This window comes from Eupeodes corollae, chromosome 1, assembly GCF_945859685.1.
Source record: "Eupeodes corollae chromosome 1, idEupCoro1.1, whole genome shotgun sequence".
In the NCBI taxonomy this organism is placed as follows: domain Eukaryota; kingdom Metazoa; phylum Arthropoda; class Insecta; order Diptera; family Syrphidae; genus Eupeodes; species Eupeodes corollae.
In genome coordinates, this window is record NC_079147.1 from 172675139 (window position 1) to 172688026 (window position 12888).

The following is a 12888-nucleotide window of genomic DNA, read 5'->3' on the forward strand; positions in this document are numbered from 1 at the left end:
CGAAAGTTTTTGAAGTTTTTAATTTCTCAGCTTGAAAATTATAATATAGCAATGGATATGCGAGACATACCGCATTATTTTAATTATATCAATTGAATAAAATAATCAATTGAACAAACCAACCTTTTAAAGTAGACAATAAAATTACTGTAATTTGGATTTTCTTGAATAATTAAGATAGAATTTTGTTAAGAAAAAGTAGTGGTTTTGAGATGAGTTGACATAAATATAGAGTTCCCCGAGCAGGCTCTCCAAATTATGATGTAATAAACGGCGCTTAGTAACCGTGGCATGATTGTTAGTGCGATGAACTGTCATTGTGAGAGGCCTTGGGTTCGATCCCTGCCTGTGCCACCTATAGTTTTTTTCACGGTTACAAATTCTCCAAGAGTAATTCTTGTCATAAAAAGTGCTTTCTCAAATTTGCCGTTCGGATTCGGCTTAAAACTGTAGGCCCCTTCCATCCCTGACAACAGTACTCGCACACAGGAAAGGTTGAGAGTTGTCAGTCACTAGGCTCTAGTTCTCAAACGGGCTGTTGCGCCACCCAATTTATATATTTTTTTAACGGCTCTTACAATTTCCCTTGAACTAATAAAACTCATGCTTATTTTTAACAATGGCAATCGCATTTTTTTAAGGTACAAAATGTACAAAAACTTCCTTAATAATGACTCGATTTTTTTGGAGAGTTAATAATATTTTTCTTTATGAATTAAACACTATATTTTATTTTTATGAAACAACTTCTAATATAGTATTCTTCTTTTGCGGTTATTAAAAGCGCAGCTCTTTGTAAAAAAAAATTCAAGAAAAATCGAGTGATTTGTCGATTGTATTTCCATAAAAAAAAATAAACAAACTTCCATTAAATATACCAAACCACCAAATATACCAAACTTTTATATCAATTCATTGAACACAATTAAAAATAAATCAGCTTCATGTTGTAGGTTAAATATTCCACAAACAAATGAAAATATTATTTTTCATTTCTCATCCATGGCCGAATAGAACTCTCACGTTTCACTCTAAAAGCATTTGGGTCCATTATATAGTGTAGACAATTAAAATTATATTAATCAATTATTCTGTACCATACATACATTTATATAAATAATACAAAATAAAAACCTTAACACGCCAATTATGTATTATACTATATCCTTAAAAGTTATCAATACAAGAATTCAGTTTGTCAAATCAATTGACCACGTAAATAAAACGAATTCAGGTACAAGCGCGAAATTCGCGTGACCAATGTTCATTTAGCACTTCGATCACAAGACCGATATACTTACCTATTCGCTTAGAAAAAAAAAAACAAACAAAAACACACAAAATATGAAAACCAATTGAATATGTAATTTGACAAATACAACCATTTCCATTTCTAATCCGCCCCCTTATTGCTTTTTTCAAACAAAACAAGTAGGTATCACATTTTTTCTTCTCTTCACATTTTTCTTTTGATGATAATTACTTATGTAAATGTATCATTTAATTTTTGTCTTTGTCATCTACTCAGCTCAACACATTCAACCACAAACCGAGGGTATTTCAATCAAACCAAAAAATAAAACGCAGAAATTACAAAAGGCGTACAGCCAAATGGAAAAGAGCACCTCCGGCGGAATCCAGATATCCCCAAAACGTGACGGTCTTGTGAGGGCTAAGAGTGACGACTCCTACGGAAGCACGCTATCATTGACAGTAGATGATAAACGAGAATACATTATAGAGAAGTCGGGAAACAATGACGATATCAATGAGAGAGACGAACACAATTTTGGTAGTGTTGGGAAGGCTATTAGTATCCTTGGGGCGCAAAGAGCCTCGAACTTCCGCTCTAAGTTCCGTAAGAGCCATACATGTGGTAGTCTGTTTGCTAAGTGTAGTTGTAGTCCACCAGTGTCACCAGCCGCTGTGGGTCTCGGTCTAAACTTGCAACTTACCCCGTTGACGGACGGTGGTGGTGGAAGTGGTACCGATTTCAGAGCCGAAATAGACACAAAGCTTTTTCACAACTATAGTCATTCGACGTCATCAACTGTATCTACCCCAAACACAAACACATTTTCGCTGTCGCATGACAGTAGTATTGATAACGGATCACCATCACAGCTTTCAAACGAGACTGCCACAAGCCCCGCCATCGAAATCAGTTGCAGTCCGAATCAGATACATATTGAACGTGTCTGCTCGCCGACTGCGGCCGTCCCTAACAAAACTCCGCGCAAAATTAAGCGTCTGTATCAGTCATTCTCACATCCCGACACAGCTTATATTTTCACTGATGAAAATAAAAACCCAGCCAGAGATCGTCTCAGTTTTCGCTACAGCCCTCATCAGCCAATAACCACTCGTGGAGGTAAAGTCGAAATAAAGCATCCTAAGCGGTCGTCATCGCCGAACATAGGCAATTTGCAGGTGTTGGACGTTGCAGTGCATCCCGATATTTTGGTGAAAATATCCCCGAAGCACTCGCCGAAGGAAGTGAGAAAACAGCAGGCAGATAGATCTGAGACTCCTATATCATGTCGAAGCCTCCAACAACGCCGAAGGCTTCTGAAACGTAGTGAAGAACACGAATCCGGTTCGACTTCAGATTCCGAAACATATCCTGAACTGCGGTCTCCAACTAAACCCGTTGATGTGAAGAATCCAGTTTCACCCTTAAGTCCAACACAACAATTCTCAAAAAAAGACGATGAAAACTTCACAGCAGCTCAGAAATATTTTCTTGAATCTGGTATCTTAGGCCCGGTTACCCCCACACCCACATCATCGAATCTCATACGAAAGACATCCAAAATCCTACAAGACTCAAACACAATTGAGCTTGTAAGTTACACTTTGAAAAAAAATTTAATTTTCTTTAAAACTATTTTCTATTTTTTAGATTCGTAAGAATTCCATGAACTATCGGAATTGCGCAAAAAGCTCAACAGCATCTTCACCAACTTTACTAAAACCTGGTGGTACTGCAGCCAATGAGGAATGCAGTTCACCTCCCCAATTTTCATCGCCCGTTCCACAAACTAGGCCCAGATTTTATTTAGAGCAAGATCTGAGAGCAGCTATGGAAGATCAAGAAGAACAAATAAAGTACCTTCAAGGCGAGATTGCATCGCTAAATGCCGTTCTCAAGTGCCGGGATTCAGAGATCGTAAAGCTGAGAAGGGAAGTTCACAAGTTGAAGGTGAGTCAGTAAAAAGTTTTTTGAAAAGAATAAAAAAAAATACAAATTGAAAAATATTTACCCATTCTTAATGATGGAAGCTTTGTTTGCAAGATTAGTTAACTTAGTTATGCACGAATGATTGCGTTCGTTAGACACAAGGTACACCAAAATGTCCAATGAGTTTAGTTAAGATGCTAATTTGTTGCTGTAGGTTTGTTCGGCACATACAAATGGCTATTATTTACATTTCATATTGTGTCTTTTTAAAGCGGGTCTGTCGTTTAAGAACATAGTGGAAAATGTGTAGATTTATTTATACAACAAAGAATTATAATATATTTACTTTTAGTATCATCAAGCTGAATATATTAAATATTAATGCTTTTGTGCTGTTTTTTATTTCTAGACTCTATTGGTAGGTTGTAGAAATGATAAGAATCGTTCAGGATATGAATTATGAAAACTCCTAATGCTAAACGACAATTCTCTATTGGTAGGTTGTAGAAATGATAAGAATCGTTCAGGATATGAATTTTGAAAACTCCTAATGCTAAACGACAATTCTCATCACACACCTATTTTGTATTGCTTCTTTAAATATTTGTATAACCTCATGGCTTCCTAAATCCTAATATACCTAAGTATTAGCTATCTTAGGCCCATTTCCTGAAACGAAACTAAAATATTTATGTTAAACATAAATACCAATGTTGTACTTTTTTCTCTGCGTTAGCTCATTTTATACTTAAGCTACTTAAGTTTCCTTTTAGCAAATGGCCCATTAATACACAAATCCATAACTTTTAACTACTTCTAAAGTTTTCACAGTTCAACCGAAAAAGTAAAACAAACTATTTACCTACATTAATAATATTTCATAAATTTTTGTCATAAAAGTACCTTTTTTTAAAACTACAAACATTTTGAAACTAAGTGTTGTCCTTTAAAAAATCTTGTTAGACTGATGAATAGTCTAGTTTGAGCGCTTTTTAGTTTAAATTTCTTTTATGAGCTACTTTATTGTTTACATGGGTCAAAAGTTCGACTTTTCTAAATAAAATATACATGTCATGTCATTTCTGACGTAACTTTAAGGCTTCACGAACATTAATTAAAGTAGAAAAATTTCATATTAGGTTTTTCTATACAAAACTAATGCAATTTAATACAATCAATACTCGTAATTTATAAAAATTCCAAATTTTAAAATACTTCATCACACATTGAAAAATATTTATTTTGAAATCTTTAAGAGCGTTCTTCATCAAACCACAACCGCAATTCCATTGAAAAACGATGAATTTCTGCGAAGTATCCAGAACAACCGTTGTATGACAGCCCAACAACAGCAATGTCCCGAAGTAACTAGCACCATCGGTCGTTGTTCGCCAGAAATTCCAAAAGATATACCCACAGCTGGATCCATCTGCATTGGCAGCACATTACGAGACTCTGTCAGTCAGGCCGCCTATGCAACCTGTGCACTGACTGCTGAAGGTGACGACAAGACTAAGCAAATGGCTTTTAACAAAAACTATCATGCACCCTCAGCACCAGTGCTCAAGAAGCAGGGTGTGTCTGGCGAGAGTTGTGACTCATCAAGTGTTCAACTGTCAATAAATGTTCCTATTCCAAAATTCGACAAAGATTATGAGTGAGCAAATAATTTAAAAATAAAGAAGCCTTAAAATACACAGCATCTCTTTACTGATAGATCGAAACAACTTATCAAAGATGCCATAATGGACAATGATTTCCTCAAGAACATCGACTCGTCACAAGTTCGAGAATTGGTTGAATCAATGTACAGCCTTGATGTTGTTGAGGGCGAATATGTGATAAGAGAAGGTGATGCTGGCGCCCATTTATATGTCTCTGCTGAGGGAGAATTTGAAGTTGTGAAAGGTGGCAATGTTCTAGGAGTTATGGGCCCTGGCAAGGCATTTGGTGAATTGGCAATACTCTATAATTGTACCAGGACTGCATCGATTCGAGTACTCTCAAATGCTAGGGTATGGGTTCTTGATCGACGGGTTTTTCAGCAAATAATGATGCGAACCGGAATGAAGAGAATAGAAAACAGTGTGAATTTCTTAAAATCAGTTCCTTTACTTAAGAATCTCAGTAATGATGTTTTGGCTAAAATAGCCGATGTCCTAGAAGTGGTAGGTCGATAATTAAATTTAATTAAAAGCTTAAGTTCATTATAATTGGTATCTATTTAAATAGGAGTTTTATCCAGCGGGGACCTATATAATACGACAAGGAGCCAGTGGCGATACATTTTTCCTCATTAGTCAAGGTACCGTGCAAGTGACACAAAAAATTGGCCCTTCTAGTGGTGAAAAGAATATTAGAACCTTGCAGCGAGGTGATTATTTTGGTGAGCAGGCTTTAATCAATGAGGATAAAAGAACTGCAAATATCATTGCCGATGCCCCTGGGGTTGAGTGTCTTACATTAGATAGGGAGTCCTTTACACATCTTATAGGAGATCTCTGCGAATTGAAGGAGAAGAACTATGGTGACGAAAATCGTATTTTAGCAATGAAATATGAACAGAGCAAGGAAATATTTGGTGCTAATGCTAAGCAAGGTAATTAATGGCATTTAAAAGTTACAACACTTAAATGAAAATACATTAATTTGATTAATTGAATATGGTTTAAATTTAACCATTCCACACAAATAAATTCAGAACAATGTAATAAGAAACATTTGTATGCTTGTAGAATTCCCTGATATGAAACTTACTGACTTGGAGGTAGTTGCAACTTTGGGTGTCGGTGGTTTTGGTCGCGTTGAACTTGTCAAGGCCTATCGTGATAATTGTGTCGAAACTTTTGCTCTGAAATGCCTTAAAAAGAAGCACATACTCGATACCCGCCAAGAAGAGCATGTGTTCAGTGAGCGGACTATAATGCTTACATGCAATACACCCTTCATTTGCCGTTTATACCGCACATTCCGAGACGATAAATACCTTTATATGCTACTCGAAGCCTGCATGGGTGGTGAGGTTTGGACCATGTTGCGGGATCGTGGAAGTTTCGATGAGAATGCAACACAATTTATCATCGGCTGTGTTCTGCAAGCTTTTGAATATCTACACTCCAGAGGAATTATCTATAGAGATTTAAAGCCAGAAAATTTGATGCTCGATGAGAAGGGTTATATTAAGCTGGTGAGTTGATGTCTTTTTTATACGGACACTCTTTTTAAGTCTTAATGTTGATGAATACATAATTTTAAAGGTTGATTTCGGATTTGCCAAGCACATTGGTAACAGCAGTAAAACTTGGACATTCTGTGGCACTCCAGAGTATGTGGCTCCAGAAATAATACTGAACCGTGGCCATGATAGGGCTGTTGATTACTGGGCTTTAGGCATTCTAATTCATGAGCTCCTAAATGGAACGTAAGTTTGTAAAAAACTTGAAACAATTTTTTTTAAAACATTTCTTCTACAGGCCTCCATTTACTGCAAACGATCCAATGAAAACATACAACATAATCTTGAAGGGAATCGATATGATTGACTTCCCCAAACACATATCTAGATCTGCAATACAACTCATAAAAAAATTATGCCGAGATGTACCAGCTGAACGATTAGGATATCAAAAAGGTGGAATTCAGGACATTAAAAAGCACAAGTAAGAATGAATGCATTTTTCTTGAAGTTCTGTAATGATATGGTATTACTTCTCTTAGATGGTTTCTTGGCTTTGACTGGGATGGTTTAGCTAGTCAGCTGCTTATTCCACCTTTTGTACGACCAGTAAGTCATCCAACAGATACAATATACTTTGATAGATTCCCAATGGATCCAGAAGAGCCACCTGATGAGACTTCCGGATGGGATGCAGATTTTTAATTTGTTATTTATGTATAGTCGAACAAAATATGAAACATGTTGCCTTAGCTTGTACACAATATTATTAATACAATAAAGCTCAATATATTTTTGTATTTATAATAAAAATCATACAGAATAAATTGACTTATATTTCTTAAGAACTAATGTATGAGAAATAACAAGTTATTGTATGACAATTATTTTTCTGTGATCAGTAGTTAAATAACTAAACTGAGCACAGAAAAGAAAAAAAACTTCAAGCTAGAGAATATCTGATGAAAGTAGTAATATTTGGTGGTTAAGCACGACAACCGACATATAGGAAGTCTAACGAAATAGTCCGGTTAAAAAGACATTTTACTTCGAAATAATTCACATATCAATAACAATTAGTGCAGATACTAATGACATCACAAGAACTGCAGCTTATGAGTACTTCCAACCGATTTCTTTGTATTGTTATTTTTAGCTCTCGGTTTAAAAACTAAATAAAGGTGGCGTAGCAGCCCGTTGTGCGAGCCATACCGAAACCGTTAAAAGGTTTTAAGGTTCACTAGAAGGGATTACACCCAATATCTCTGGCATAAGAGTCGTAAGCACTAATCATCATGCCACGCGAACTTGCTCTTAGTTTGTCAACGAATAAGATAGAAGAAATCGATTTATAATATTCTCTTGAACAGATTTAAAAGCTAGAATATTCTCAAGATTAATCTGTGATCTTCAGGCTAAAGTGGGGCAATCGTGAGTGGGTAAATATTTGTTCACTACCTGAACATCATAAAATATTGCATATATATATTCCGAGAAAAGTTGTAACAACACTTCTGCCCACTTCTATATTTTTTATATTTCAACAAACTTAACGATGAAAGAGCTAAAATTAAAAAAAAAAAATTGTACGCTTGACTATATCATACATATTATTTTCTTTTTACATTGTATATTATAGGATGTTATAGAAATTAGTTTGAATTGGCAAATTGAACATTTTGGCATTTCTCGGCGCTTCAAGGTCCTTGGAATCTGAATCAATGATTTTCATATAGATGCAAGTTTGGGCATGCGTACGTTCGAGATAATATTTGTCATCGTCCAATGTCCATATCTCAAAAACCAATAGAGATATCGACTTCAAATAAATTTTACTTAACGGATAATAACATCAAAAGATGTTGAACGGACTTCAAAAAATTAAATGGGTCAGTTTTTTTACTATAGTTTTTTTAGTTATTTCAATTAATTTTTATATAACAATGTTACGTGTGTTTATTTTTATATTATAATTAAATTATTATAACGCTTTTTTATTAATACAAACAAAATAACCACAAATACATATTTATTACCTGGAATGTTTTACGAAAAAAATCGTATTACGTTACATATTACAAAGGTTTTTTTACAAAAATTTAAAAACTGATTTTCTACTCGAATATCTTGGCAACTATAGATATTCAAATTAATTTTACCCTATAAATATATGGGTTTCAATATTTACTTACATTTTTATATAAATTCAACAGTCAGTGTTTTTTTTTAAATAAGAATCTACAAAAAATACCCGAAATTGGCAAAATTTGATGTTCGATTCGAATATTTCGAGAAGAAATGAAAGTATTGACTTCAAAATTATTGTATTCTGTTTAATTTTCTTTGCTAATGTAATATTTTATACACAATTTAAACTTTCATAAAATGCTGCTATAATTGATAAAAATTAGTTTTCGACTAAAAATGTCGGGAAGGAAAACCGATATTGAAATCAAATTTATATTTTCATAGGCAAAAAGTTATTGCTAACTTTTTGAAAAATTCAAATGACAATGTATCACAAACTAAGATATTGACTCCAAATATTCATATCTCACATTAATTAACCTTTGATTTTATTATAAATTACTTTGCTCTTCAGAAAATTAAAGCTTACCATTATTTCCCTTCGTGTTGTTAGAAAAAAAAGTACAAAAGGGTTAGATGAGAAACCTTACGACGATTTTCAAGCGAAGTAAATTAGCTAATGATGATATTGCCACCAATTAATTTAAATGGTCTACGTTGCCCAGAGATTCGAGTTATTTGTACAATGGTCTTTAGGTCGGAGCTTATCGTATTTTGTCTTTCCAGTTCCACATCCGAAGAAGAGGGATATGAGTCTGAAAACGAATATGAAAACCAAAGAGTACTACCGTCAGCGAATCAATGTGTTGTATTATAAGCTGCAGACTTCAGATCTTTGATAAAAATGAGAAAGAGTGTTTGAGATAGAACAGACACCTTGGGCACACCAGTATTTATATTGTCGTTTTCAGACTTGAACCCATCCAATACTACTTCTATTAAATGATCCGCAAGGTAATTACTAATCAAATGAAGGGAGATTTCGTTAAAACCGAAAGCACGCATTTTTCCACGCCAAACCCTATCAAATGCTTTTGAAATATCAAGTGCAATAATCCTACTTTCTCCAAAAAGATGTAAAAATTTGCTTCACTATTCAAGGAGATGTACCATGAAATCACCAGGGGACCTATAGCTGCGAAGGCCGTACTGTCGATCATTAAGAGGCTTTCGGTTTATGAGATCTTTCTTGAGCTGATAAATAATAAGAGTTTCCATAACCGTAAAAAGAAGAAGGGACGTAAGTGCAGTCCGTCGGTAATTAGAGGTTGAGGAAGATTTGCCTGTTTTCGGGATGGGCTTGACAAATGCTGTTTTCCACCCACTCGGAACAAGAACTGAGTAGTAGGACAGATGAAAAAGCTTACGCAGTGCTTTTTCCTGCGGCGAGGAACACCTCTTGAGAATAATAGCGGGGATACCATCCACAACAGCGGATTTATGAGTGTTAAGATCTCTAAGAACTTTTTCCACAGTGCGGGTTCGAAAAATAAATGTTCCCATAGAATTAGTAACTCGCTTAATTACAGGCGGAGTCATAACACTACGGCGAACTACGTTGCGAAGAGATGAGCTTTCTCTAAAGAGCTTAAAAATGGAGTCTCATTGACATGGATCTGAGGCATGAGTATTTTTGTTTTTACCAAAAAAACTGGGTATGTATGTATATCTTCTTCTACTCTGAACGTTGTATTGTCGAGTTGTAGAAGCTGAGTAAGGTCAATGATTCTCAAGAATTTTCTCTAGATGAGTCCTGAAATCCAATCCAGTTTCAGTGACGTCGCGAAGGGCAAAGTCGTGGTTGCGGTCATTGACAGGAGCGATGATGATGGCACAATATCGGCTGATCGTTGGCAGTTGGTCAAGGTTAAGCTCTCGGGTGGCTTTTTGAGCATTTTGAGGGAGCTTCCAGGACAACTTCCTTCCATAAGCGATGGGGGTTGGCATCAAGGCCATGTCAAACTCATGGTTTGTGGCGACCAGAGGTCTTGTGACCTATACAAGCTTGCTGTCAGCCGGTTAGGTGAAGTTTGGCCAGGTGCGAAGCTCGAGGTTGTCGCTATGGAAGACATTCCTAACAGGTATCGAGGACATTCTCGAGATGATCAGAGTTTCCAACCCGTCCCTTCCGACTCATAACTGGAAGAGCCAAGCTAGAGGAAGTGAAAGGTCTTTATAGGAGTGCCATTGTGGTACTCAATTAAGAATCCTTGGCTCCTCAAGCCCTAAACGAGGGCTCCATAAACTATGGCTTCGAATCCATTAAAATTCAAATTTATAAAAAAAAGATTAGGTTAACGCTGAAAGCGGGCCTCCAAAAACAACCGAAGGTGAACTAGCAGTTGGTGGGCCTGGGACGTAGTCTTCTCTCCTAGCAGAGGGTGACGATGCACCCATTCCCTCTCCAATCGCGACTCCACCCTCTACAAAAGTCAAAGACAGTTCATCCTTAATAGAGACTGAGGACGACCTTAACATGATCCTTCTGAGCGAGGACGAACTCTTGGGTTCATCCTCACACTCAGAGGATCAGAACGAAACCGTGCTGGTGGTTGATCTGCCTAATTGTTGTCAAAATGCTGCAGTTAGTACAGATTAATCTCCAACACTCCATAAAGGCCTCGGCCTCACTTCTTCTCCGTCTGACAAGAAACGGGGAAGACATTGTCCTGATCCATTGACTTTTCGAAACTATCGGAAAACTGACTGGGCTTCATACAGAAACTCTTTACAGAGTTTACTGGAACCTGGACTATCTAGTCCTTCCTCTAACGCTAACGAACTTGACAACAAATTCAATGACCTTACCTCAGCTATGAACAGATCGCTAGAAATTGCTTGTCCACTTATACACATAAGAGGAAAGAGGAAACCACAATAGTGGGCCTCAGAGCTTGAATCGCTCAGGAAGGAATGCAGAAAACTTTTCAACCGGGCCAAAGCTGCAAGACTAGCCTCTCATTGGGACTCCTACAAAGAATCCCTAAAAATCTACTAGAAGGCACTAAGGAAATCCAAGCGATCTTCTTGGCGATCCTTCTGTGGCATGATAGAAGAAACTTCTGAAGCCTCTAGGTTACGGAAAATTCTTTCAACTAATCCAGCTATGCCAAGCTGCTTGAAAAATGCAGACGGCTCCTGGACTAATTCAAGTAATGTATCGCTAAACTTACTACTCACTTTCCTGGTAGTTTTCTTACTGAAACTTGCAACAGTTATATACGTTCAAGTTCAAATACAACATATCCACAAGGTCTGATCACAAGTGATAAGCTACAATGGGCTCTCAACAGCTTCAAACCATTTAAATCTGCAGGAGCAGATGGAATAATAGTAGTCGAATTACAAAAGACTTCTGATATAATTGCACCAATCCTTGAGGCAATTTTTACCAGCTGTCTTTACCTGGTCCATGTTCCCTCGGCATGGAGAGAAGTTAAAGTTATACATAAAGCAGGTAAATGCTCCCAAGTCAATCCTAAAGATCTACGACCTATAAGTCTATCATCATTCCTTGAAAAGATTGATTGATATCTATTTAAGGGCACGTATCGATACAAAACTTTTGTCTTTGTCTCAACATTCTTACTGTAAAGGTAAATCGGTGAAACAGCGTTACACACTTAAGTACGCACCATCGAATATTCCCTCCATCATAAAGAGTTCACTATGGTTGCTTTCTTTGACATCGAAGGTGCCTTTAACAACGTGGACACATCTGCAATCACATCTGCACTAACATCTCTAAATGTAGAGAGTCCGCTTCGGGAGTTAATTCATTTAATGATTACTAGCAGACTAATTAACTCAAAACTGGGCAACTCTTCTAGTAGACGATTCGTTAGTAGAGGGACACCGCAAGGTGGTGTTTTATCCCCTCTCCTCTGGAACCTAGTGGTGAATGAAATCCTAACTAGTCTGGATGCGGAGGCTTTCAGAGTGATAGCATATGCGGACGAAGTTGCTATAGCAGTTTCAGGAAAGCATCTTAATATCCTAAAAGAACTCTTACAAAATGGCTTGGACAGACTAATACTATAGGCTGATCGGTGTGGACTGGGTGTTAACCCACACAAAACCGACCTGGTTAAAGAGTCAAAAAAGCTATTGCAGCTCTCTTTTCTTGCAAAAAAGCTATTGGTAATAAATGGGGTTTACAACCCAGAATCACTCATTGGCTATACACATCGGTAATCAGACCGATTTTAACTTACGGTGTGGCAGTATGGTGGACTGCTTTAGAGAAAGGTATAAACAGGGATAAGCTAAATAAAGTCCAACGTTCATCTTGCCTATGTATAAGCGGATCGCCTCAAAGCTTCGTCGCAGTGGACTAACAACAACATTGGCCACTCCGTAATTCTAAGGTACTATAAGAATCAATTCCAAAGCACACAGACTACACCATCCCCCAACTACAATTCGACAGAAACTTCCAGATTTC

General features: G+C 36.7%; 1 protein-coding gene across 4 annotated transcripts in view; it reads left to right on the forward strand.

Annotated features, from left to right (window-relative positions):
* Window positions 1-7208, forward strand: part of LOC129938363 (cGMP-dependent protein kinase, isozyme 1) — a 47824-nt gene extending 40616 nt beyond the window's left edge. For all 4 annotated transcript variants that reach the window (XM_056045864.1, XM_056045866.1, XM_056045865.1 and 1 more), the window contains exons 2-10: window positions 1529-2844; window positions 2903-3202; window positions 4438-4838; window positions 4899-5349; window positions 5414-5780; window positions 5917-6368; window positions 6439-6602; window positions 6655-6840; window positions 6899-7208. In XM_056045864.1, the coding sequence (XP_055901839.1) occupies window positions 1529-2844; window positions 2903-3202; window positions 4438-4838; window positions 4899-5349; window positions 5414-5780; window positions 5917-6368; window positions 6439-6602; window positions 6655-6840; window positions 6899-7061 (3800 nt within the window). In that variant the 3' untranslated portion in view covers window positions 7062-7208. The remainder of the gene's footprint in view (window positions 1-1528; window positions 2845-2902; window positions 3203-4437; window positions 4839-4898; window positions 5350-5413; window positions 5781-5916; window positions 6369-6438; window positions 6603-6654; window positions 6841-6898) is intronic.
* Window positions 7209-12888: the final 5680 nt, after the last annotated feature.